Source organism: Mobula hypostoma, chromosome 7 (genome assembly GCF_963921235.1).
Source record: "Mobula hypostoma chromosome 7, sMobHyp1.1, whole genome shotgun sequence".
Taxonomy (NCBI): domain Eukaryota; kingdom Metazoa; phylum Chordata; class Chondrichthyes; order Myliobatiformes; family Myliobatidae; genus Mobula; species Mobula hypostoma.
The window spans coordinates 90,206,990-90,233,489 of record NC_086103.1 but is presented as its reverse complement, the minus strand read 5'-3'; the positions used below and the strand labels follow the sequence as shown (position 1 = coordinate 90,233,489).

The window sequence follows — 26,500 nt, the reverse complement described above, 5'->3', positions numbered from 1 at the left end:
ATACACTGCCTGAGTCAGTGGTGGAGGCAGATACACTAGTGAAATTTAAGAGACTACTAGACAAGTATATGGAGGAATTTAAGGTGGGGGGTTATATGGGAGGCAGGGTTTGAGGGTCGGCACAACATTGTGGGCCGGAGGGCCTGTTCTGTGCTGTACTATTCTATGTTCTATGGGTGTAAAGTGTTATCATGGTGGAGGTGCTGCTGACTATCCTTCCTGATAACGATCTGTTGGTCAAGACATCAAGAATCCAGTTGCAAGGGCAGGTGCCAGGTTTGGGGATGATTGTATTTGCAGTTCTGGTGCTGAAGACCATAAGAACATAAAACCATAGGATATTGGAGAATAATTTGGCCATTTGCACCATTGAATCTTCTTGTTATTCTATCATGGCTGACTTTTAATCCCTCTCAACCCCATTCTCTTGCCTTCTCCTTAAAAATCCTTTACTAAGCAAGAACCTGATCAACACTGCTTTAAATACACCAAATGACTTGACCTCCACAGTGACTTTGGCATTGAATTTCATATATTCATCACCCTCTGGCTAAAGAAATACACCTTCATCTCTGTTCTAAAGGGACATCTTGTTTTCTGAGGCTGTGTCCTGTAGTCCTAAACTCTGCCACTATAGGAAACATCCTCTCGATGTCCTCACTATCTAGATATTTCAATATTTGTATGGTATGAGCAGTGTCTTATAAAGCCAAGGCATTGCATCCTGGCTTAACATCTTTGTCCACCTGAAATTAATACTAACATTTAATTTGCCTTCCTTACCACTGACTGAAGCTACAAGTTAACTTTTCGGGAATACTGCATGAGGACCCCCAAGTCCTTTTGCACCTGTGATTTCTGAGTTTGCTCCCTGTTCACAAAGTAGTCCTCATCATTATTACTTCCACTATTATATGACCATATACTTCCATACCTTGGATTCCATTTGCCACTTCTTTGCCCATTCTCATAATCTTCCAAAGTCCTTCTGCAGACTTCATGCCTTCACAACACTACCTGCCCCTCCACCTATCTTTGTATCATCCACAAACTTTGCCGCAAAGCCATCTCTTCTGTCATCCAAATCGTTGATTTATAATATGAAAAGAAGCTGTTCCAAAACTGATCCCTGTGGAACACCACTACTCACCAGCAGCCAACTGGAAAGGGCCCACTTTATTGATCTGCCTCTTGACAGTCAGCCAATCGTCTATCTATGCTAGTATCTTTCCTGTACTCTTATCATGTTTCACAACCTTCTTCTCCAAGGCCATCTGAAAAGCGTAGTAAACAACATCCACTGACTCTTCTTTGTCTAAACTGACTGTTACTTACTTAAAGAATTCCAACAGATTGTCAGGCAAGATTTCCCCATTCATCTATTATATCATGTACCTCCAAGTACCCTGAATCCTTGACATTAAGTACTGATATGATTTGCAGAGGGCTATTTCTTTTCTTTTGTAATTTATTTTTTATTGCATTTCATCATCAAACAAACATTTCCATAAGATGTATTTCAGATACTGTACATATATATCATATAATCGTATTTGTCACAAATCTCCACATAATATTTATCTGAGGTATACACTTATAGAAAGGAGAGGAAAGAAAGAACAATCGAAAGAAGAAAACTATGTACAGAGTAGGGAGTGATTTTTTTACAACATATTCATTGACTTGTGAGAATAAAATCAGGCCTCTGAGGTGTTATGTAGTTAAACCATTTTTTCCAGTATGAATAAAATTGTTCCAATTTATGATTAACAGAAGCTGTTATCTTCTCCATTTTGTAAATGCCCATTGTAATTTCCATTCATATATTTAAAGTTGAGCTCTCCTGTGATAACCATTTCCTGGTAAGGGTCTTTTTACCAGCCACCAGCAGTACATTCATTAAATATTTATCTCTTTTCAACCATTCTTGAGGTATATATCCAAAATATATGGTCTTACTTTCTAAGGGTATTTCACATTTAAAGATGTCTTGTAGGGCATTATGTATCCCACTCCAATAGTCTTTGATAACGGGGCATTCCCAGAAAATATGATAATGGTTTGTACTTTGATTTCCACAATTTCTCCAGCAAGCAGGGGAGTTACTATTATAATGGGATTTCTGAGAGGGTGTAATAAAATATCTTATCAAGTTTTTCCACCCAAACTCCCTCCATTTCTGTGAACTGGTACACTTCCATTGATACCTCCACATTATTGTCCAGTCTTCCTCAGATATTATTATCCCTCCTTCCTTCTCCCATTTTGTTTTAATGTGTGAAGTCGAATGTTTTTTAAGATTTGACAAACCCTTAAAAACGCTTGAAATTATTCTACTACCATTGTCTGAATTATATGCTTTTCTAAGTAGCTCTATCAGACATGTACTTACCTTGGTTACACTTTTAACCGTCCTATTAACATATTAACATCTCTAAGTACCGGTAAAAGTCTTGTTTTCCTAATAAGTGTTTTTATTTGAGCATTTCAAAGCTGAACAGTGTTTCTTCTTTCATTATATTACAAAGAACTGTTATTCCTTTAGCTGTCCAGTCCTTAAATCTAGCATCCAGTTTATTCGGCGTAAAATCCGAGTCATATGCACACCATTTAAGAATTGCAATATCTCGCTCTAGTTTATATTCTTTTATAATAGTTTTCCATATTTTAAGAGTCCATTTCACCCACAGGTTGTCAATATTATTTATATAACTTTGTAGGTTGTTAGCAGCCAAAATTGCCTGTATAGGGATGGAAAGAATCCTCTCCTCAATGTTTTTCCATTGAGCACCATATGATGGGTTGCACCAGCATATCACGGCTCTCAACTGTGCTGAAAAATAATAATCTCTAAGAGAAGGTAGGCCCCAACCCCCCTTTTCCTTGGCTAATTGAAAAGTTTTGAGATGAACCCTAGGCCTTTTACCTTGCCATACATATCTTGATAGCATCTTGTTCCATTCATTGAACTGATTTTGGTTAATCTCCATTGGTAGGGTCTGAAAGAGATAACCATATTACCATATAACAATTACAGCACGGAAACAGGCCATCTCAGCCCTTCTAGACCATGCTGAACTCTTACTCTCACCTAGTCCCACCGACCTGCACTCAGCCCATAACCCTCCATTCTTTTCCTGTCCATATATCTATCCAATTTAACTTTAAACGACAATATCAAACCTGCCTCAACCACTTCTGCTGGAAGCTCGTTCCACACAGCTACCACTCTCCGAGTAAAGAAGTTCCCCTCATGTTACCCCTAAACTTTTGTCCTTTAACTCTCAACTCATGTCCTCTTGTTTGAATCTCCCCCACTCTCATGGAAAAAGCCTATCCACGTCAACTCTATCAATCCCCCTCATAATTTTAAACACCTCTATCAAGTCCCCCCTCAACCTTCTACGCTCCAAAGAATAAAGACCTAACTTGTTCAACCTTTCTCTGTAACTTAGGAGATGAAACCCAGGCAACATTTTAGTAAACCTCCTCTGTACTCTCTCAATTTTATTGACATCTTTCCTGTAATTCGGTGACCAGAACTGTACACAATACTCCAAATTTGGCCTTACCAATGCTTTATATAATTTCAATATTACATCCCAACTCCTATACTCAATGCTCTGATTAATAAAGGCCAGCATACCAAAAGCTTTCTTCACCACCCTATCCACATGAGATTCCACCTTCAGGGAACTATGCACCATTATTCCTAGATCCCTCTGTTCTACAGCATTTTTCAATGCCCTACCATTTCCCAGGTACGTCCTATTTTGATTAGTCCTACCAAAATGTAGCACCTCACATTTTTCAGCATTAAGCTCCATCTGCCATCTTTCAGCCCACTCTTCTAACTGGCCAAAATCTCTCTGCAAGCTTTGAAAACCTACTTCATTATCCACAACGCCACCTATCTTAGTATTATCTGCATACTTACTCATCCAATTTACCACCCCATCATCCAGATCATTAATATATATGACAAACAACATTGGACCCAGTACAAATCCCTGAGGCACACCGCTACACACCACCCTCCAATCTGACACACAGTTATCCACCACCACTCTCTGGCGTCTCCCATCTAGCCACTGCTGAATCCATTTTACTACTTCGATATTAATGCCTAACGATTGAACCTTCCTGACTAACCTTCCGTGTGGAACCTTGTCAAAGGCCTTACTGAAGTCCATATAGACCCACCACAATCCCGAAGACCTGCAGTCTACTACCGTGCCGGAGAGCTCGGAGACGCGGCCCATTCCGACCAGCACCTCGCCGGAGCAGATGACCACACAGAAGTGACAGCGGAGACCTCAAGGTGCCCCAGACACCTCCCCGGAGTGACCACCGTATAGCCCCGTTGGTGGACATCCACAGCTGCCGAAGTGAGGCCTCCGCCGCCGACCTCGGAATTCAAGCCTGAGGCTCGGCTGGAGCGGAGGCCTCCACAACCCTGACTCAGCTTACGGTCTTATTTCAGCCAGGAGCCTGGCCCTCCAGGATTAAGTGTCGGCTTCGGGGCCCGACCCAATCCGAATCAAATGCCTTTTCAGCGTCCACGCTTATCACTATTGCTTCAATTTCATTTTTTTAATTTGATCCATAATGTGAAGTGTCCTTCATATATTGTCTTGTGTTTGGTGTTGTTGTATAAAACCTGTCTGATCATTATGTATCTGTGTGGGTAGAAACTCTTCCAATCGTTTGAGATATAGTAGTCTGGGCAGTATATTCATTTTAATAGATTCAATCCTTGAACTGAGACCAAGAAAAGGAATTAGGAACCATCTTGTTATATCTTCCTTAAATTTTTTATATATAGGCTGATAATTGCATTCTGATAATTTTGCCAAATCTTTTGGCATAATGATGCCCAAATATTTGACGGACTCTGTTTGCCATGCCCAAGGATATCTACTTTCAATTTCTCTTAGTGGGCTATAGTTATTTGAAAGTAGTTGGGTTTTATCTATGTTGATCTTGTATCCTGATAATTGGCCATATTGTTCAAAGGATTGCATCAATTTAGGTAAAGAGTATGTTGGTTGCCCTAGATAGATCAAAATGTCATCCGCCTAACAGGCCAATTTATGCTCTGTCCCTTTAATAGTAATTCCCCTGATATCTTCATTTTGTCTGATATATTAAGCTAATGGTTCCAGATATATTGCGAAGAGTAGCGGTGACCATGCACAACCCTGTCTCGTGCCACTTTCTAGGGTAAAACTATTAGATAAATATCCATTGATTTTAATCCTGGCAGTAGGATTGTCGTATAGTGCCTGTATAGTTTTAATAATTGTGTCCTGTAGGCCAAATCTATGTAAAACTCTGTAAAGAAAATTCCAGTTAACCGAATCAAATGCCTTTTCAGCATCCACGCTTATCATTATTGCTTCAATTTCATTTTTTTAGAATATGATCCATAATGTGAAGTGTTCTTCGTATATTGTGCAACACACATCAAAGTTGCTGGTGAACGCAGCAGGCCAGGCAGCATCTCTAGGAGGAGGTACACTTCGTTAGTCCTGACGAAAGGTCTCGGCCTGAAACGTCAACTGTACCTCCTCCTAGAGATGCTGCCTGGCCTGCCACGTTCACCAGCAACTTTGATGTGTGTTGCTTGAATTTCCAGCATCTGCAGAATTCCTGGTGCCTTCGTATACTGTCCTGTGTTTGGCATTGTTGTATAAAACCTGTCTGATCATTATGTATCTGTGTGAGTAGAAACTCTTGTAATCGTTGGCCATGATGGAGGTAAATATTCTATAATCCACATTAAGAGCAGATATTGGTCTAAATGACCCACATTCCATTTTATCCTTACCTTCTTTCGGTATAGCTGAGATTATCGCCTCCTTCCAGCTGGGTGGCATTTGTGCCTTTCTCAGGGTCCAGTTCAGTGTGGAGAGTAAAATAGGAATTAACTCACTTCTAAACTCTTTATCGTCGTCGTCGTGGCTATCCCTCGAGGTTGAGGATGATGGTCTTCATTCTGTTGATCTACTTATGGGCTCTGAAGTGGCTTATGAGTCCAATCTTTGGGTTTGAAAGTTCTTCCTCGTTCAGGACAGGTAGTTCCAGATGGCAGATCGGGCTTTAGTTGTTGCTGCCTCTCTTTCCATTTTCTTCTCTTTTCTTCTAATTCTGCACATCTGTTGGCTTCGAAAGTTGCTGTTCCTTCTCGGATGATGGCTTGCCAGAGTTTCCTGTCCTTGGCATTGGTTTCTCAATTGTTGATGTCAATGTTACATTTCTTCATGTTGGCTTTTAAAACGTCTTTGAATCTCTTCTGTTGTCCGCCTCTTTTACATTTGCCTTCTTTAAGCTGGGAGTAGAAGATTTGTTTCGGCAGACGTTCGTCCTTCATCCGAACAACATGACCGCTCCATCTTAGTTGGTTCTTGATGACGTAGGCTTCAATGCTTTTTGTTTTTGCTTCATTTAGCACGCTGACGTTGGTTCTTCTATCTTCCCAGCTGATATTTAAGATGTTTCGAAGACAGCGTTGATGGAACTTTTCAAGTGCCTTCAGATGTCGTTAGTATGTTGTTCAGGTTTCTGATGCATACAGGAGCATTGGGATTACCACTGCTTTGTACACTAACATTTTGGTGTCTGTTCGGATGTCACGATCATGAAAGACTCTTGTTCGGAGACGTCCAAAAGCTGTTACAGCACATTTAAGACGATGTTGGATCTCATCATTAAGGTCGACATTGGAGGAGAGGTGACTTCCAAGATACGGAAAGTGGTCCACGAGAGCAATGCCGTCTGGATCTATGCTCCTGGTAGGGTCACCCATGGCGGTAAGGTCGAGGGTGAGTTCCCTGACAAAGGACAAAGCAACCAAGACCTCAGCGGTGGAACAGGCGGACGAAGTTACTTCGAACTCAACGGCTGTGAAGGCGGATGAAGGCTGCAACAAATCCATCAGCTCCAGTCATCGTGGTTTCCATTCCTTTGGAATCAGTTGGTTGATTTGTGAAGTATCGTGTGCTTCTTGGAGTGCAACATCAAGTACATGTTAAACAAATACACGCACAGGCGTCTTCGCTCTGTGGGACACTTCTTCAGGTCTTTCGGCGATCGGGGGAGGGCCAGGAGCAGGCAATGTGATGGCTGGAAGCTGCTAGTCAAGAACCTGCACGAAAGTGGTGAATACTTGATTCAGTCGCTCAACTTTTGGACAGAAGCAGGAAAGTTGTTCAGCAGCAGTATTCACGTCTGAGTAGCCTTATTTAGGATCCATTCTGCTCACCCTGAACTGGGAAGGGGCTAGAAAAGGTGCCCTAAAAATAGTCTGCTTCACCCTGTCTGGAAAGCTGCGTCCAGAGGGATCACCATCATGCGGTCGAAAAACATCAAGAAGTGAAACTATGAAATTTGGAACCTGGAATATACGAACTCTGATGGATAACCCAAACTCAGACCAACCAGACAGGAGAACTGCCTTTGTTGCCTGGGAACCCCAAAAATTCAACTTTGACATTGTTGTTCTGAGTGAGACCCACAGAGCTGGAGAAGGGTAACTGAAGTCTTTATACCACTCTGCTGTATATCCACCTGATCCCGGTGACTTGCTTAATTTAAGCCTACTAATTGCAGTTTTTAGTTCAGCTTCAGTTATGTCAGCAATCATCGTTCTATTTTGTTCTTTGTTTAAAGTGGGTAACTCTAAAGAATTCAGGAAGGTGTCAATTTGGGTTATGCTTCCCCCTGGAACTTTGGAATATGGAGTTTTGTAAAACATTTCAAAAGCTTCTTGAATTTCACTTAGCTTATTTTTTATGACTTTTGTTCTTGGATCCTTTATTCTATGAATTGTATTTTCTGCTATCTTTTTTTCAGTTTCCACACAGTATTTTCATAGATTTAGTTCCATTTTCACTAGTGTCTCTGTTTCAGAAACACTAATTTTTTTTCTAATTTCTTGTGTAGCCAAACTATTAATTTCATTCCTAATTTTTTAAATTCCTCTAGTGTATCCTGTGCCAAACTCAATTTGTGTTTTTTTCTGGTTCCTTCAGCTTATTTTGTAATTCCTCTAATGTTCTATTCCTTATTTCTTATATGAAGATATCGCTATAATTTTCCGTCTTAAGACAGCCTTCAGAGTATCCCATAGAATGGGAGGGTGAAACCTCTCCATTATCATTGAATTCTAAGTAAACACCAATTTCTTTTTTAATTTGTTCCTTAAAATAGGGATCATTGAGTAGACTTGAATTTAGTTTCCAAATAGTATTCTTTGGTTGTAGGTCAAAATCAACATATAAATGTACAGGTGCATGGTCACTTATATCTATTGTCCCAATTCCACAGGTGTTTATTCTGTCTTTATCTTTTCCAAATGTCATGAAATAGTCTATTCTTGTATATACGGAATGGGGGGCAGAATAATGAGTGTAATCCATTCTGTCGGGGAGAAGATCCCTCCATATACAATTAGACCAACATCCTCAAAAAGAGTGTTAACTTTCTTACGTAAGGACTTTGTTTCATAAGTTCTTCTATTGGAAGAGTCTAACTTTGGTTGTAATTATAAATTTTATGTCTCCCCCACATATCAAGAGACCTTCTGTTTACGTTACCATAATATTAGTAATTTTCTGGAAGAAACTAATATCACTTCCTGGGGGTGCGTATATATTCAATAAAGTAACTGGATTTCCATCTATATTCCCCCTTACCAGAATATATCTGCCCTCCTTATCTCCTATTTCGAATACTTTTTCAAAATTTAGCTTACTTGAGATGAGAATAGCAACTCCTCCTCTATGTCCTGATTTATATGAGGAGAAAAACAAATTAGTGAAACCCATTCCCTTCAATTTTCCATGCTCATGATCACTTAAGTGAGTTTCCTGTAAATATACTACATGGGCTTGTTCTTTTTTCATTTTTGATAGCATTTTACTGCGCTTGACTGGATTCAACAGCCCATTGACATTAAAAGAAATGAATTTTACTTTTTCCTTAGCCATGTGTATTTATCTGTTAGTATATCATTGAAATTTGCAGAATATAACTTGATCTACTCCCTGAACAAATAAGAGCCAAGAAACGCAAATAATTTAAAAAAAGGTAATGAAGGTGTGATTCCAAGGCTGGGGTCTCTAGATGACCCTGGGTTGGGCTGGAAGAAAAGTCTATCCGTGAGGGATAACCCTTCCTACCTGTGGGTTGAGGGCCCCCGTTGCAGTACCTATAAAAGTAAGTAAAAAAAAACTATGTCCATTACACAGAAATGATTTCCCTGTGTATTCCTCCCATGTATATATTCTCATTTAGGTGGGGGAAAAGAAATGAATAAATGAATTTTTAAAAATTGAGTAATATGAGATCCACATTATAACACATATTTCTCGAGATAGGTATGTCACCGTCTATATTCGCTTCCGTTTAGTTTATCAGCACTTTTAAAGTTAACCAAACCTTATGGCTCTTCTGGAGGAGGTGAAGGCTGCCCTCGGAGAACTGACAGTCTCTTCCTAATATCCTCCTCTCATCCTGTTCCCATCCCCCGCTTTCTAGGTTCTCTTATTATTTCCCAAGCAGATCGGGATAACTGCTCAGCCAGAGTTTCCCTTGGTTTGACCACGCTAACGGTCAGTCCTCTGTTGTTCATGTCTGTAGTCGCCTCCTCCACCGTCTGGTACAGTCACATCCCTTCTTGGTAAAATACCCTCAGTTTAGCCGGGTATGGGGTTTGGAATTTAATCTTTTCTTGCTTTAATATTTGTTTCGCTTCTGAATATTCCTTCCGTTTCTGTAGGACCACCGGAGGGTAATCATGATCGAAGTATATTAACTTCCCGTTCCAAAAAACCCTCTTCTTACCCCAGGCCCTTCGTAGAATCTCTGCCTTGCTCTTGAATGGAAGAAATTTAAGTACTATTGAGGGCGGTTTACTTTGTCTGTCTCTGGGAGGCTGTTGGACAAGTGAACGATGCGTCCTCTCAATTTCAATCTCCATAGTCTGGGCAATCTGTAGCAGCTTGTCTACAAAGCCCATCATCGACAATCCCATCCACTCCTTCGGGAACATTATAAATCCTGATATTTTTCCGTCGCGATCTTCCCTCCTGGTCAAGCAATTTATTTTCCTATTGATTTAATATCTTTATCGTCTTACTTAGTATCTGTTCCACGTTTTGCACGCGATCTTCCACCTTCTCAATTCGAGTCTCTGCCACCGCTATCTTCTGATTGATGTTGTCGAGCTCTGACTTTATATCATTGAGTTGCTGCTTTACATCTTTTTGGACTTCCCTTATCTCTTCCAGAATCCTTATCATATTTGCCGCTTCTCCTGCACAAGGCCCCGCGTCAGCCTCGCTGCCACACGCACATGTGGGAGAGCCGCATGTTGTACCTCTCTCTTCCATAGGCTCCGCAGTGATGCTTTTTTTATCTCCATTCTTTTTCCCCATTCTTGCCCCCCCTTATCAATTCAGATATTTTTGAAAGATCTTATACTTGATGGATTATCGGGGCAAAATTTGTGTTTTTCCAGAGGAGCTGTTGATTTAAGCTGCCATTCTGAACAATGACATCACCGGAACCTCAATCGCAGAGGGCTATTTCAAGGGCGAAGAGACAATTTTGAAAGAGGTTGGAGGCGACATCAGACATCAGATTTACGACAACTCTGGCAGGGTTTGCAAGACATTACTTCCTACAAAGCGAAACCCAATAGCATGAATGGCAGCGATTCTTCACTACCAGATGAACTCAACGCCTTCTATGCTGACTTTGAAGGGGAGAATGTAACTACAGCTGTGAAGATCCCTGCTGCATCCAGTGACCCTGTGATCTCTGTCTCAATGGCCAATGTTAGGCTGTCTTTAAAGAGGATGAACCCTTGCAAGGCAGAAGGCCCTGATGGAGTACCTGGTAAGGCTCTGAAAAGTAACCAATTGGCGGGAGTATTCAAGGACATTTTCAACCTCTCACTGCTATGGTTGGAAGTTCCAACTTGCTTCAAAAAGGCAACAATTATACCAGTGCCTAAGAAGAATAATGTGAGCTGCCTTAATGACTATCACCCAGTAGCACTCACATCTACAGTGATGAAATGCTTTGAGAAGTTGGTCATGACTAGACTGAACTCCTGCCTCAGCAAGGACCTGGACCCATTGCAGTTTGCCTATTACCATGATAGGTCAATGGCAGATGCAATCTCAATGGCTAGTTATATGGCCTTAGACCACCTGGACAACGCAAACACCTATGTCAGGATGTTGTTCATTGACTTTAGCTCAGCATTTAACATCATCGTTCCCACTATCCTGATTGAGAAGTTACGGAATCTGGGCCTCTGTACCTCCCTGTGCAATTGGATCCTTGGCTTCCTAACCAGAAGACCACAATCTGTGCGGATTGGCAATAATATCTCCTCCTCGCTGACGACCAACACTGGCGCACCTCAGGGGTGTGTGCTTAGCCCACTGCTCTACTCATTCTATACCCATGACTGTGTGGCTAGGCTTAGCTCAAATACCATCTATAAATTTGCTGATGATACAACCATTGTTCATAGAATCTCAGGTGGTGACGAGAGGGCATACAGGAGCGAGGTATGCCAACTAGTGGAATGGTGTCGCAGCAACAACCTGGCACTCAATGTCAGTAAGATGAAAGAGCTGATTATGGACTTCAGGAAGAGTAAGACAAAGAAACACATACCAATCCTCATAGAGGGATCAGAAGTGGAGAGACTGAGCAGTTTCAAGTTCCTGGGTGTCAAGATCTCTGAGGATCTAACCTGGTCCCAACATATCGATGCAGTTATAAAGAAGACAAGGCAGCAACTGTACTTCATTAGGGGTTTGAAGAGGTTTGGTATATCAACAAGTACACTCAAAAACTTTTATAGATATACTGTGGAGAGCATTCTGACAGGCTGCATCATTGTTTGGTACGGAGGGGCTACTGCACAGGACCGAAAGAAGCTGCAGAGGGTTGTAAATCGAGTCAGCTCCATCTTGGGTATGAGCCTACGAAGTACCCAGGACATCTTCAAGGTGCAGTGTCTCAGAAAGGCAACATCCATTATTAAGGCCTCCAACATCCAGAGCATGCCCTTTTCTCACTGTTACCATCAGGTAGGAGGTGCAGAAGCCTGAAGGCACACACTTAGCGATTCAGGAACAGCTTTTTCCCCTCTGCCATCCGATTTCTAAATGGACATTGAACTTGTGAACACTACCTCACTTTTTAATATACAATTATTTCTGCTTTTGCACTATTTTATCTATTCCAAATACATATACTGTAAATGATTTACTTATATATTTATTACTATTATTACTTTATTTTTTTCTTTGTTTTTGATATTATGTATTGTATTGAACTGCTGCTGCTAAGTTAACAAATTTCATGACACATGCCGGTGATAATAAATCTGATTCAGATTCTGATTGTGATTCTGGATTCCAGCATCTTCCCAACCACTGATGTCAGGCTAACTGGACTATAATTTTCTACCTTTTGCCTCCCTCCCATCTTAAAGAGTGGAGTTGCAATTGCAATTTTCCAGTCCTCTGGAACCATTCATCAGTGGTGGACCAATCAATTCCGAGAGAGAGAGCTTCGCACAGGTCGGGGAGAAGAGTTTAAAAAAAGGAGCATTTTGCAGGGTTCGGTGCTTTAGAATAGTGGGTATGACTGCGAGGCCAGTTTTCTGTTCTGGGTGTCAGATGTAGGGTGTCCGGGAGACTTCCAGCTGCCTGATGGCCACATCTGCACCAGTGCATCGAGCTCCAGCTCCTCAGAGACTGAATTAGGGAACTGGAGCTGCAGCTCGATGACCTTCAGCTTGTTGGGGAGAGTGAGGAGGTGACAGACAGAAGCTATGGGCAGGTAGTCACCCCGGAACCACAGGAGACAGATAAGTGGGTGACCATGAAGAGAGGGAAGGGAGGGCATCTGTTAGTGGAGAGCACCCCTGTGGCTGTCCCCCTTAACAATAAGTACTCCATTTTGAGTGCTGTTGGGGGGGGAACGACCTACCTGGGGGAAGCAACAGCGTCCGTGCCTCTGGCACTGAGTCTGGCCCTGTGGCTCAGAAGGGTAGGGAACGGAAGAGGAGGGCAGCGGTAATAGGGGACAGATAGGCGATTCTGTTGGTGCGAAAAAGAAACAAGGATGGTAGTTTGCCTCCCAGGTGCCAGGGTTCATGATGTTTCTAAGCACTTCCACAGTATCCTGAAATGGAAGGGTGAGCAGCCAGAGGTTGTGGTACATATTGGTACCAACGACATAGGTAGAAAAAGGGTGGAGGTCCTGAAAGCAGAATACAGGGAGTTAGGAAGGAAACTGAGAAGCAGGACCTCAAAGGTAGTAATCTTGGGATTGCTGCCTGTGCCATGCAACAGTGAGTATAGGAACAGAATGAGGTGGAGGATAAATGTGTGGCTGAAGGATTGGAGCAGGGGGCAGGGATTCAGATCTTTGGATCATTGGGACCTCTTCTGGGGCAGGTGTGACCTGTACAAAAAGGATAGGTTGCACTTGAATCCGAGGAGGACCAATATCCTGCCGGGGTGATTTGCTAATGCTGTTGGGGAGGGTTTAGACTAGATATGCAAGGGGTTGGGAACCGAAGCAAAGAGGCAGAGGATGGGGAGGTTGGAGCACAAGTAGCGACAATTTGTGAGGAGGGGTAGGCAGATGTTAGAGCAAAGGGGCGCTCAGCCTGATGGATTGAGGTGTGTCTATTTTAAAGCAAGGAGTATCATAAACAAGGCAGATGAAGCTACCCAGGTGTCAGAGAACATTTCGGGAGTGCAGTGTTATGTGTTTCACTGGAACAGGGCTGCACAAGGACATACCCGATCAAGACTTTTCATGGACGGCTTCCAGACCATTGGGGCTGACCAGAAGTGCACTGAGAGTGGTAAGCGTGAAGGAGTTGGGTGCTTACTGTTCTGTTTAACAACAGATGGTGCAATCCGGGTCATATTACGATCGAGGAACGTGTTTGTAGACCGGATATTGAACTTTTTACTGTTGGACTTCGGCCATATTCCACCGAGATACAACACTGGGCGGCACGGGAGGTCGTTCCTGCCTGTGGCCATCGAACTTGCAGCTCCTGCCGTGGAGGGTCAGACGCCCTGAGCCAATAGGCTGGTCCTGGACTTATTTTCCATCTGGCATAGTTTGCATTTTGTTGTTTGATTGTTTGTGATTTTTGTATTGCTGTATTTATACTCTATTCTTGGTTGGTGCGACTGTAACGAAACCCAATTTCCCTAGGGATCAATAAAGTATATCTATCTATCTATCTATCTGAACTTTGAGTGTGGATCAATACGTGGAACTGTGACATTGTGGCCATTACAGAGACTTGGATGTCTCAGGAGTAGGAATGGCTGCTGAGTATGCAGGGGTTTAGATGTTTCAAAAAGGACAGGGAGGGAGGCAAAAGAGGTGGGGGCATGGCATTGCTAATCAGGGATAGTGTAACGGCTGCAGAAAAGGAGAAAGTCACTGAGAAATGGTCTACTGAGTCAATGGGGGTGAAAGTCAGAAATAGGAAAGGGGCAATAACTCTACCGGGTTTTTTTTATAGACCCCCCCCCCCCCCAATAGTAACAGGGATTTCCAGGAACAGATAGGGAGGCAGACTCTAGAATGTTGCAATAATAATAGGGTTGTAATGGGAGATTTTAACTTCCCTAATATTAATTGGCATCTCCTTCCAATGACTTCCACCCAGTTGCACTCACCCCCATCATTGCAAAGTGCTTTGAGAAACTGGTTCTATCACATCTGAAATCCTGTCTGCCCACTACCCTGGACCCCCATAAATTTGCCTATCACACCAACAAGTCAACAGAGGATGCCATCCCCACGGCACTTCACTCTGCCCTGACCCATTTGGACAGCCCCAACTCTTACGTCAGAATACTGTTCATTGACTTTAATTTGGCATTCGATACTGTGATCACCTCCAAGCTGATCGCCAAACTTCGCCAGCTTGGTATCAGCTCATCCCTCTGCAATTGGACATTAGACTTTCTGACTGACAGACCCCAATCAGTTAAGTTAGACAACCTCTCCTCCTCCACTCTCATCCTGAACACCGGTGTGCCTCAAGGCTGTGTGCTGAGCCCTCTTCTGTACTGCCTTTTCACCTATGACTGCATTCCTGTACACGGTTCTAACTCCATAATCAAGTTCATAGACGACACCACAGTGGTTGACCTGATCAGAGGGGATGACGAGACAGCCTACAGGGATGAGGTCCAGCACCTGGCTGCGTGGTGCGCCGACAACAACCTGGCCCTCAACACCCAGAAGACCAAGGAGATCATTGTGGACTTCAGGCATGCTAGGAGCCACAGTCACGTCCCCATGGTGGAAAATGCTAGAGTCAGTTATGAAAGATGTGATAACAGCACATTTGGAAAGCGGTGAAATCATCGGACAGAGCATGGATTTGTGAAAGGAAAATCATGTCTGACGAATCTCATAGAATTTTTTGAGGATGTAACTAGTAGAGTGGATAGGGGAGAACCAGTGGATGTGGTATATTTGGATTTTCAAAAGGCTTTTGACAAGCTCCCACACAGGAGGTTAGTGTGCAAACTTAAAGCACACAGTATTGGGGGTAAGGTATTGAAGTGGATAGAGAATTGGTTGACAGACAGGAAGCAAAGAGTGGGAATAAACGGGACCTTTTCAGAATGGCAGGCAGTGCCTAATGGGGTAATGCAAGGCTCAGTGCTGGGACCCCAGTTGTTTACAATATATATTAATGACTTGGATGAGGGAATTAAATGCAGCATCTCCAAGTTTGCGGATGACACGAAGCTGGGTGGCAGTGTTAGCTGTGAAGAGGATGCTAAGAGGATGCAGGGTGACTTGGATAGGTTAGGTGAGTGGGCAAATTCATGGCAGATGCAATTTAATGTGGATAAATGTGAGGTTATCCACTTTGGTGGCAAAAACAGGAAAACAGATTATTATCTGAATGGTGGCCGATTAGGAAAAGGGGAGTTGCAACGAGACCTGGGTGTCATTATACACCAGTCATTGAAAGTGGGCATGCAGGTACAGCAGGCGGTGAAAAAGGCGAATGGTATGCTGGCATTTATAGCGAGAGGATTCGAGTACAGGAGCAGGGAGGTACTACTGCAGTTGTACAAGGCCTTGGTGAGACCACACCTGGAGTATTGTGTGCAGTTTTGGTCCCCAAATCTGAGGAAAGACATTCTTGCCATAGAGGGAGTACAAAGAAGGTTCACTAGATTGATTCCTGGGATGGCAGGACTTTCATATGAAGAAAGACTGGATGAACTGGGCTTGTACTCGTTGGAATTTAGAAGATTGAGGGGGGATCTTATTGAAATGTATAAAATCCTAAAGGGATTGGACAGGCTAGATGCAGGAAGATTGTTCCTGATGTTGGGGAAGTCCAGAATGAGGGGTCACAGTGTGAGGATAAAGGGGAAGCCTTTTAGGACCGAGATTAGGAAAAACTTCTTCACACAGAGAGTGGTGAATCTGTGGAATTCTCTGCCACAGGAAACAGTTGAGGCCAGTTCATTGGCTATATTTAAGAGGGAGTTAGATATGGCCCTTGTGGCTAAAGGGATCAGGGGATATGGGGGGAAGGCTGGTACAGGGTTCTGAGTTGGATGATCAGCCATGATCATACTGAATGGCGGTGCAGGCCTACTCCTGCACCCATTTTCTATGTTTCTATGTATCAACGGAGCTGTTGTGGAGCATGTATCAAGCTTCAAATTCCTTGGTGTCCACCTTTCCAAGGATCTCACCTGGTCCCTGAACTCCTCTATCCTGGTCAGAAAGGCGTAACAGCACCTTTATTTCCTGCGGAGCATGAAGAAAGCTCACCTCTGTCCCAGGTTACTGACGGACTTTTACCGCTGTACCATTGAGAGCATACTCACCAACTGCATCTCAGTCTGATATGGCAATTGTCCCTAATCGGACCGCAAAGCACTCCAGCGGGTGGTGAAAACTGCCCAGCGGATTATCGGCACCCAATTGCCCACCATTGGGAACATCTACCATAAACGCTGCCTGGGCAAGGTGAAAAGCATTATCAAGGATGCATCTCACCCTAACCATGGACTTTTTACTCTCCTCCCAGGTAGGCATTACAGGAGCCTCGGTTCCTGCACCAGCAGGCACAGGAAGAGCTTCTTCCCTGAGGCTGTGACCCTGCTGAACTGCGCATCACAGCACTAAGAAATATTGCACCCTTATTGTACTTTCTCAGTACTTTAATATTTGTATGCTGTAGCACTTACTTTTTATTCACAGTTATTTTGTAAATAACACTATTCTTTGCATTTCTGGTTGGATGCTAACTACATTTCACTGGCTTGAATCTGTACTCAGCATAATGATAATAAAGTTGAATCTAATCTAATCTTAGCGCCAGGGGTTTAGATGGGGTGGAGTTTATTAGGTGTGTTCAGGAAGATTTCCTGGTGCAATATGCAGGTAAGTCAACTGGAGGAGAAGCTGTACTTGATCTTTTATTGAGAAATGAACCTGGTCAAGTGTCAGATCTCTCAGTGGGAGAGCATTTTGCAGGTAGTGACCACAGCTCTATCTCCTTCACCATAGCGCTAGAGAGGGATAGGAACAGACAATTTGGGAAAACTGTCAGTACCTCCAGTTGAACTTTGTCCTTTTGTGTGTTTTCCCCCTAGCTGTCAGTCTGTGGTTTTGTATTGCCATGTGCACTTGTTTGTTTTCATGCCCCATGTGCTCCTCTGCTTGCTCCTGCTCTACTCCAGCCTCTGTATTCCTGAGTACTCCGCCCTCACCTGTTTCTCATTATTACCTGTCTTGCTGTGACTTCTGTCTCATTGTGCTCCACCTATCATCTGCCTCTCTGTTTATTGCTCAGTGTATTTCAGTCCTGTGTTTTCACCCGTTTGTTGCCAGATTGTGCCAGTGAATTTTCCTGAGTCTTTCCAGCATTTGTATCTGTACTCTGTCTGTCTGTCTGTCTGTCTGAATATTGACTCTGCCTGTTTCTCGATTCTGTTTTTTGGATTTCTCTGGATGTTTTAATCTCTGCCTGAACTTTGCCAATGACTTTGTTTGCACCTCGGGATTTGTTACTCAATTATATCACTGTATGCACAGTACTGGGTCTGCAATTGGATCCCTGCTCCTGCGTTCTGACAGAACATTTAATTGGGGAAGGGGGAAATATGATGCCATTAGGCAGGAACTTGTGAGCATAAATTGGGAGCAGATGTTCTCAGGAAAATGCGTGGCAGAAATGTGACAAATATTTAGGAAACATTTGCATGGAGTTCTGCATAGGTATGTTCCATTGAGGCAGTGAAAGGATGGTAGGGTTAAAGAACCATGGTGTACAAAGGATGTAGAAAATCTAGTTAAGAAGAAAAGAAAAGTTTACGAAAGGTTCAAGAAACTAGGCATTGTTAGAACTGTAAAAAATTACAAGGTTGCTAGAAAGGAGCTTAAGAAAGGAATTAGGAGAGCCAGAAGGGGCCATGAGAAGGCCATGGTGAGCAGGATTAAGGAAATCCCCAAGGCAATCTAGAAGTATGTGAAGAGCAAGAGGATGAGCCGTGTGAGAATAGGACCAATCAGATGTGATAGTGGAAACGTGTGCACAGAGTGGGAGGAGGTAGCAGAGGTACTTAATGAATACTTTGCTTCATTATTCACCAGGCAAAAAGACCTTGGCAGTTGTGGAGATGACTTTCATCAGACTGAAACGCTTGAGCATATAGACATTAAGGACGAGGATGTGCTGGAGCTTTTGAAAAGCATTAAGTTAGACAAGTCACCAGGACCGAATGAAATATGCCCCAGGCTACTGTGGGAAGCATGGGAGGAGATCGCTGAACCTCTTGCATCATCAATAGGGATGGGAGATGGGAGAAATACCGGAAGATTGGAGGGTTGCAAATGTTGGATCCTTATTCAAGAAAGGGAGTAGAGATAACCCAGGAAATTAACCCAGACCCAGTGAGTCTGACTTAAGTGGTGGGCAAGTTGTTGGAGAAGATCCTGAGAGGCAAGATTTACGAGCATTTGGAGAGACATAATCTGATTAAGGTTGGTCAGCATGGCTTTGTCAAGGTCAGGTCGTACCTTACGAGCCTGATTGAGGTCTTTGAGGATCCAACAAAACACACTGATGAAGGTACCGCAGTGGATGTAGTGTATATGGATTTCATTAAGGCATTTGATAAGGTTCCCCATGCAAGGCTCCTTCAGAAAGTAATGAGGCATAGGATCCAGGGAGACCTTGCTTTGTGGATCCAGAATTGGCTTGCCAACAGAAGGTAGATAGTTCGTATTCTGCATGGAGGTTGGTGACCAGTGGTGTTCCATAAGGATCTGTTCTGGGACCCCTCCTCTTTATGATTTTTGTAAATGACCTAGATGAAGAAGTAGAAGGGTGGGTTAGTGAATTTGTTGATGACACAAAGGGTGTTGTGGGTAGTCTGGAGAGTTGTCAGAGGTTACAGCGGGACATCAATAGGATGCAGAACTGCGCTGAGAAGTGGCAGATGGAGTTCAACCCAGATAAGTGTGAAGTGGTTCAGTTTGGTAGGTCCAATTTGAAGAATATAATATAAATAGTAAGACTCTTGGCAGTGTGGAAGATCTGAGAGATCTTGGGGTGTATGTTGATAGTACACTCAAAGTTGCTGCGCAGGTTGACAGTGTTGATAAGAAGGCGTAGGGTGTGTTGGCATTCATCAACTGTGGGACTGAGTTCAAGAGCCGTGAGTAATGTTACAGCTATATAAGGTTTTGGTCGACCCCACTTGGAGTACTGTGTTCAGTTCTGGTCACCTCACTACAGGAAGGATATGGATACTATAGAGAGATTGGAGAGGAGATTTACAAGGATGTTGCCTGGATTAGAGGGCATACCTGATGAGAATAGGTTGCGTGTACTTGGCCTTTTCTCCTTGGAGCGACGGAGGACCTAATTGAGGTGTATAAGATGATGAGGGGCAATGATTGTGTGTATAGTCAGAGGCTTTTACCCAGGGCTGAAATGGCTAACACGAGGGGGCATAGTTTTAAGGTGTTTGGAAATAGGTACCGAGGGGATGTCGGGGGTAAGATTTTCACACAGAGAGTGGTGAGCGCATGGAATACACTGCTGGTGGCAGTGGTGGAAGTGGATACAATAGGGTATTTTAAGAGCCTCTTAGATAGGTACATGGAGCTTAGAAAAATAGAGGGCTATGCGCTAGAGAAATTCTCGACACTTTCTAGAGTAGGTTACATGATCGGCACAACATTGTGAGCCAATGAGCCTGTAATGTGCTGTAAATTTCTATATACTATGTTCTATGTATACCAAATTCTAGTGATTCTTGAAACTAATGCTTCCTCAATCTCTTCAGTTACCTTTTTGAGAAACCTGGTCTGTATCCATCTGTTCCAGGTGACATCCAACTTCAGACCTGTCGGCCTCCCAAGCGACTTCTCCCTAGTAATAGCAACTGCCTTAGTTCTACCCTTAACATTCTGAAATTCAGGCATTTGCAGTGTCTTCCACAATAAAAACAGATGCAAAATACTTAATAAGTTCATCCACCAGCTTTTCGTCCCCCATCACTATCTTTCAAGCGTTATTTTCTAGTGGTTCAATATCCACTCTCACCTCACTTTTACTCTTTATGTATCTGAAAATAATTTTGGTATCCTCTTTTAAATTATTGGTCAGCTAACATTCATAGTTCATCTTTTCTTTCCCTGTGGCTTTTTTAGTTGCCTTTTGTTGGTTTTTGAAATCTTCTCAATCATCGAGACTCCCACTATTTTTGCTATATTATATGTCCCCTCTTTTGTTTTTATACAGTCATTGACTTTCCTTGTCAGCTATGGTTGCCTTATCCTCTGTAGAGAATACTTCTTTGGGATAAATCTATCCTGTACCTTAATTGTTCCCAGAAACTCTAGCCATTGTTGTTCTACCATCCTCCCTGCTAATGTCTCCTTCGAATCAATTTTGTCTAATTCCTCTCTCATGCCTCTGTAGTTTTCTTTACTCCACCATAATACTGAACCTTCCAATTTTAGCTTCTCCCTCTCAAACTGCAGGGTGAATTCTATCGCATTATGATCACTGGCTCGTAAGGGTTCCCTTAACCAAATCTGGTTCATTTCACAACAGCCAATTCAGAATTGCATTTTCCTAATGAGCTCCATCACAAGCTGCTCTAAAAAAATCTCTTATATAATCTACAAATTCATTTTCATGGGATCCAGCACAACCAGATTTTCCTAATCTACCTGCTTGACTATCGTGACATTGCCCTTTACATATGCTTTTCCAATCTCCTGTTGTAATTTGTACACCACATCCCAGCTACTGTACGAAGGCCAGTATATAACTCCCATCAGGTCTTTTTACCATTGCATTTTCTTAACTCTACACATAATGATGCTATGTCCTCCTCTTTCTAAAGATTTATTTTATTTTATTGTTTTTTTACCAACAAAGCCACCCCACGTCCTCTACCTGCCTTTCAATACAATGTGTATCCTTAGATGATAAACTCCCAACTGTGATCCTTTAGCCACGACTCCGTGATGCCAATGTGTAACTGTGCTTCATAATCTTATTCTATATGCATTCAAATATAACACTTTTTCCAATTTTCCCCCTTGTTACTGGAAGTTAAATTTTTATCCCTTTGTAAACTTTTTGTTTTCTTTACTCTGGAGACTTTTGTAACCTTTCCTGCACTCTCCTTCCCTTTTACTTTATCCTCACTGTTTCAACCTATTGAACTGCGCAAACCTTCCACCCATCCCACTGACCACAATTTTGCCCTGTCAACTGCCTATCCATGCTCACAGTCTCAGTAAACACTTTACCTACCTGTATATCAACTGACCCATTCTCTGCCTTATCACTCTGGTTCCTATTTCCTTGTCAAATTAGTTTAAACCCTCCTTAACAGCTTGAGCAGACCTGCCCACAAGGATATTAGTCCCCCCCTTGAGTTTAGGTCTAACCCATCCTTTTTGTGCAGGTCATGTCTTCCCCAGAAGAGATCTCAGTGATCCATAAATCTAAAATCTTGACTCCATACCAATTCTAAACTCCTATTCTTAACTTCACTGGCTCATGGTACCTGCAGCAATCCAGAGATTACTTACCTTGAGGTCATGCTGCTCAGCTTTCTACCTAGCTCCCTATATTCTCTCTTCAGGACCTTATTCTTTTTCCTACTCATGTCATTGGACCAATATATACCACAACTTCTGGTTGTTCACCTTCTGCCTTTAGAATGCTGTGAACCCGAACTCTGATTCTGGCACCAGGGAGACAACATATTATTTGTATATCTCTTTCATATCCACAAACCATCTGTCTTGTCCTCTAACTATCGAATCCCTATCACCACTGCACTCTTCTTTGCATCCCACAGAGCCAAACTCGGGTCACTGTGGCTTTCCCTTCGTCGGTCATCGCTCCCCCAATTGTATCAAACAGTATGCTTATTATTGAGGGGAGTAGTCACAGATGTTTTAAAAAATATGTAAGGGTCTTTGCCCCACTGACCCCCTGTTGCCTAGGGTGAATAGCCATCAACCCCGCCAAACAGTGCAATTGCTTTGGTGCAGATAAGGTGTGAGTCGCCCAATGATCAGCCACGACACAAATATGAAACAATATACAAAGTGCGAGTAAAGAATGATACTTTATAGCAAATTTTTGGTGTTGGGTTAGTAAAAACAACTACAACAAAAGGCGCCACATGAGTAACTTATCAGTCTTGTGCACATAATATTTTAATACTTCGGAGCTCCCGCCTCCGATTCCATCCACAACGTCCTTCCGAGACTCCGGCCACCATTCAAACCCCCGAGGTCTGGTGTCCGCTGCCTGGGAGCCGCCATCTGTTCCTCACTCGTCCATCCTCTCTGCTCGCCTCCCGAAAAAGCCCGCGCTCCTCAACTCAGCACACATATACAAGATAACAGAACATGACTTCCATTGGCTAACAAATGAATACAGTTTCCATTATCTCCCTGTATAACCCAAATATTGCTGTTACAGAGAACCCCTTGCTCAGCAGTTAACATTACAGGAAGCCATTTTAATATAACACTTCAGAGAAGCCATTTTGGTAATAAGCGATCAACAGTTAACAGTCCACTGAGAGCCCGACAAATATTTTGCGGAACAGGCTATTTCGGTCCTTCTAGCCACACTACACGACAACCCTAATCATGGAACAATTTACACTGACCAATCAATCTACTGGACTGTGGAAGGAAATGAGAGCACCCAGAGGAAACCCACATGCACATGGGAAGGAACGTACAAACCTGCTTATAGAGAAACCAGAATTTAACTCTGAACTCCAATGCCCGAGCTGTAATAGCTTTGGTCCCATGGCATCCCTACACTACCACAGTGCCCTCTGAATTCACTGCACTATTTGCCTATCCCTTTTCCATCTTGTGACGGTCATTCAGCTACCTGCCTCCTGCAACCTAGGTCTGACTACCTCCCTGTAGGTCTTGTCTATCAGCTGCTAATTCTCCTGAATAAGCCGAAGGTCATCGCACTGCAACTCCATTTCCTAATTCAGTTCATAAGGAGCTGCAGCTGGTTGCACGTCCCACATCTCACAGGAAAAGCACGTAACTGACCCTGGGCTGATTGGTTGGTGAAGATGTTGCTAAAGTCAACGAGTAGGAATGTGACGTACAGTAGGTGCCTTTATAATCCAGACTGTCCAGAGGTGAATGTATAGCCAGGGAGATGGGATCTACCGCGTGTGGTCTGGTATACTGATATACTGTGCAAGGTGTACAGTGGGTGGTTGATATATTGATACAGGGTATACAAGGGGCAAGTTCATGTACAGGCGATATAGAAGTTAAAGAGAAGCAAGGACTGGATAAGCCCAGAATGGGGGCTGTGTGGAGACTGGTAGCAGCGTGATGAAGGCAGGATGAATCAGTAGAGTACAGGCAGTCTGTGGTGATGGAAATGCGGGGCAGTGTGCTTATGTAGCTGTTTGTTGTTGGGGATGGGGAAGGCAGCAAGGCCTTGTGAGGTGTTCGGGCACTCGGTGCTTGGGGTGTGTGGAGGGTCTGTATGAGGAGGTGGTGAGCTGTTTGTGTTGCTGACTCTGCAGGAGATGACAGACATTGTGAGGGCCATCTACGACATGATGGGGAAGTACACCTACCCTGTGCTGAAGGACGATGCTCCCAGGCATCACGTGGATGTCTTCTTTCAGGTAGGACCTGTTTCTGAAGTTTTTGCAGAGAAACCCTCAGTTTTTGGGAGGAGTGCAATGCCAAGGTCTGCCATGAGGGAGCACAGCTGAGCGTGTTGATTATTCACCTTGAACATGCTGATCTTGGATTGGTTTAGTACATGTCATGTATTGGGGCTGGGTCAGGTGGGAAGGAGGCAACCAGAAGCACACACCCTGTATTCACACTGAACACCATCAGGGCACTGGTTTCAGCAGGTGGTGTCAGATTGTGGCAGGAGCTGAGTATTCACCCACCATGGACATTTTAGGACATCCCAAGGTCACAAGCTGTCAAGATGTCTGGCCACACACTTCAAAGTTGCTGGTGAATGCAGCAGGCCAGGCAGCATCTCTAGGAAGAGGTACAGTGGACGTTTCGGGCCGAGACCCTTCGTCAGGACTGCCCCACCTCCCCCTCGTACCCCATCCACCATTCATCCACATACACACATTCTTTCTCTCCCTCTCCCCACCCCCCCACCGTCTGTCTGACCACACCCCCGGCCCATCCCCTGGGCCCTTCTCCCCACCTCCCCCTCCCCGGCCATTGGGTCTTCTGCTTCATCCAGCAGTGATCAGCTAACTGTGCTAGGGCTTTGTCATCAGACATTGCCCATGGGATAGTGTAACACCCCTTCAATATGGTGTGAGTTTATACCAGACTGCCTTCTAATTCAGAAGAAGCAACAGCATCTGCTGCTGAACGCGGTTGGTACTAAGGAGGATTTGGCTTCTTGTACATAGAGCCCAAATAAACTGTTGGCCCATATTTGACCATATCCAATGCTGCTGGGTGGATCCCAGAGCCACAGAGCAATACAGCGCAGATGCCAGCCCTTTATACCAATCACAGTGCCTACCCAGCGAGTCCAAATTTCCCGCAGTCAGCCAATATCCCTCCAAGCCCCACCCCTCCATGTACATTATCAAGTGCTTCTTAAATTATACTATTGTACTTGCCCCAACCACCTCCTCAATTTACTCACCAGCCTCTCATGAAAAGGTTGCCCCTCAGTTTCCTTTTTAAATCTTTCATTCTCACATATATCTATGCCCGCAGATTTTGGACTCCCCTGCCCTGGGGGAAACACTGTTACCATACACCTTATCATTTTAATCATATCTATAAGGTTGTCCCTCATTCTCCATGTTCCAAGGACTAAAGATCCAACCTCTCTCTCTATAACTCAGGCCTACAAGCCCATGGGTCTGTAGTTCAGCCACCTGGCTGGTGGTTCTAGTATCTGACCTGTCCCGGCCTGTTTCTGTTTGGCCTATTCCAGTCTGTGTGTCTTGTCTGTAGTTGCCTGTAGCTTTCTGCTTGTTCAGATGCTTCTCAAATGAGGCAGGAAGACCTTCCCTCAACAGTTTGCAGTGTGTTACAGATTGCAACCATTGTCATTGACAAGGAACAGCAGCAAACCCTTGGGAAGTGATGTGGACTGTCCATTGGAGGTTGCATATTGTCCTGAGGGGAGGTCTGGCATCTTAAGCAATTGTTTGTGAGTGGATTGGAGTTCATATACCTTTGGTCCTTAACATTCCATTGGTGGCTATGGACATGAGGAGATGGAAATTCTCAAATAATTTCGGTATGCATTTGATCATGACTTTAAAATTGACTGTGGCTGCTTCTTGCTTGGAACAGACTATTGCTAATTCTTAGTGAACCTTATAGAGGCAGCTCTTCATGAACATTAATATTTTTCCTTCTACAGAAAATGGACCAAAACAAAGATGGCGTGGTGACTCTGGATGAATTTATAGAATCCTGCCTACAGGTAGATGGCTTGTCACTCTGACCACTGGTCACATCTGCATACGTCAGCCTCACTACCTGGGGAACCATTGGCCAATAACAACAGGCACTGACCAAGGAGATCAAGGCCCGATGTAGTCAGTGAAGCAAGATAATTGGAAATAAAGCACAGTCCTTCATCAACATCACCAACATCATCATCATCGAGTTATAGAGTAATACAGCGTAGAAACAGGCCCAACTGGTCCATGCTGGCCAAGCACCTAAGAACAGAGAAGAGTAGAGCACAGTATAAGCCCTTTGGCCCACGATGTTGTGCCAATCTTTTAAACTGCTCTAAGATCAGTCTAACCCTTCCTTCCCAGAGAAGCCTCCATTTTTTTCTATGATCCATATGCTTGTCAATGAGTTTCTTAGGTGCCCCCAATGTATCTACCTCTGCCACTACACCGGA

The 26,500-nt window shown here is 43.5% G+C and overlaps 1 protein-coding gene across 1 annotated transcript in view; it reads left to right on the top strand.

Annotated features, from left to right (window-relative positions):
• LOC134348978 (Kv channel-interacting protein 1-like) overlaps positions 1-26,500 on the top strand; it is a 222,925-nt gene that overhangs the window by 177,862 nt on the left and 18,563 nt on the right. Inside the window, exons 6-7 of the mRNA XM_063052795.1 lie at positions 24,162-24,266; positions 26,006-26,068. Of these exons, the coding sequence (XP_062908865.1) occupies positions 24,162-24,266; positions 26,006-26,068 (168 nt within the window). The remainder of the gene's footprint in view (positions 1-24,161; positions 24,267-26,005; positions 26,069-26,500) is intronic.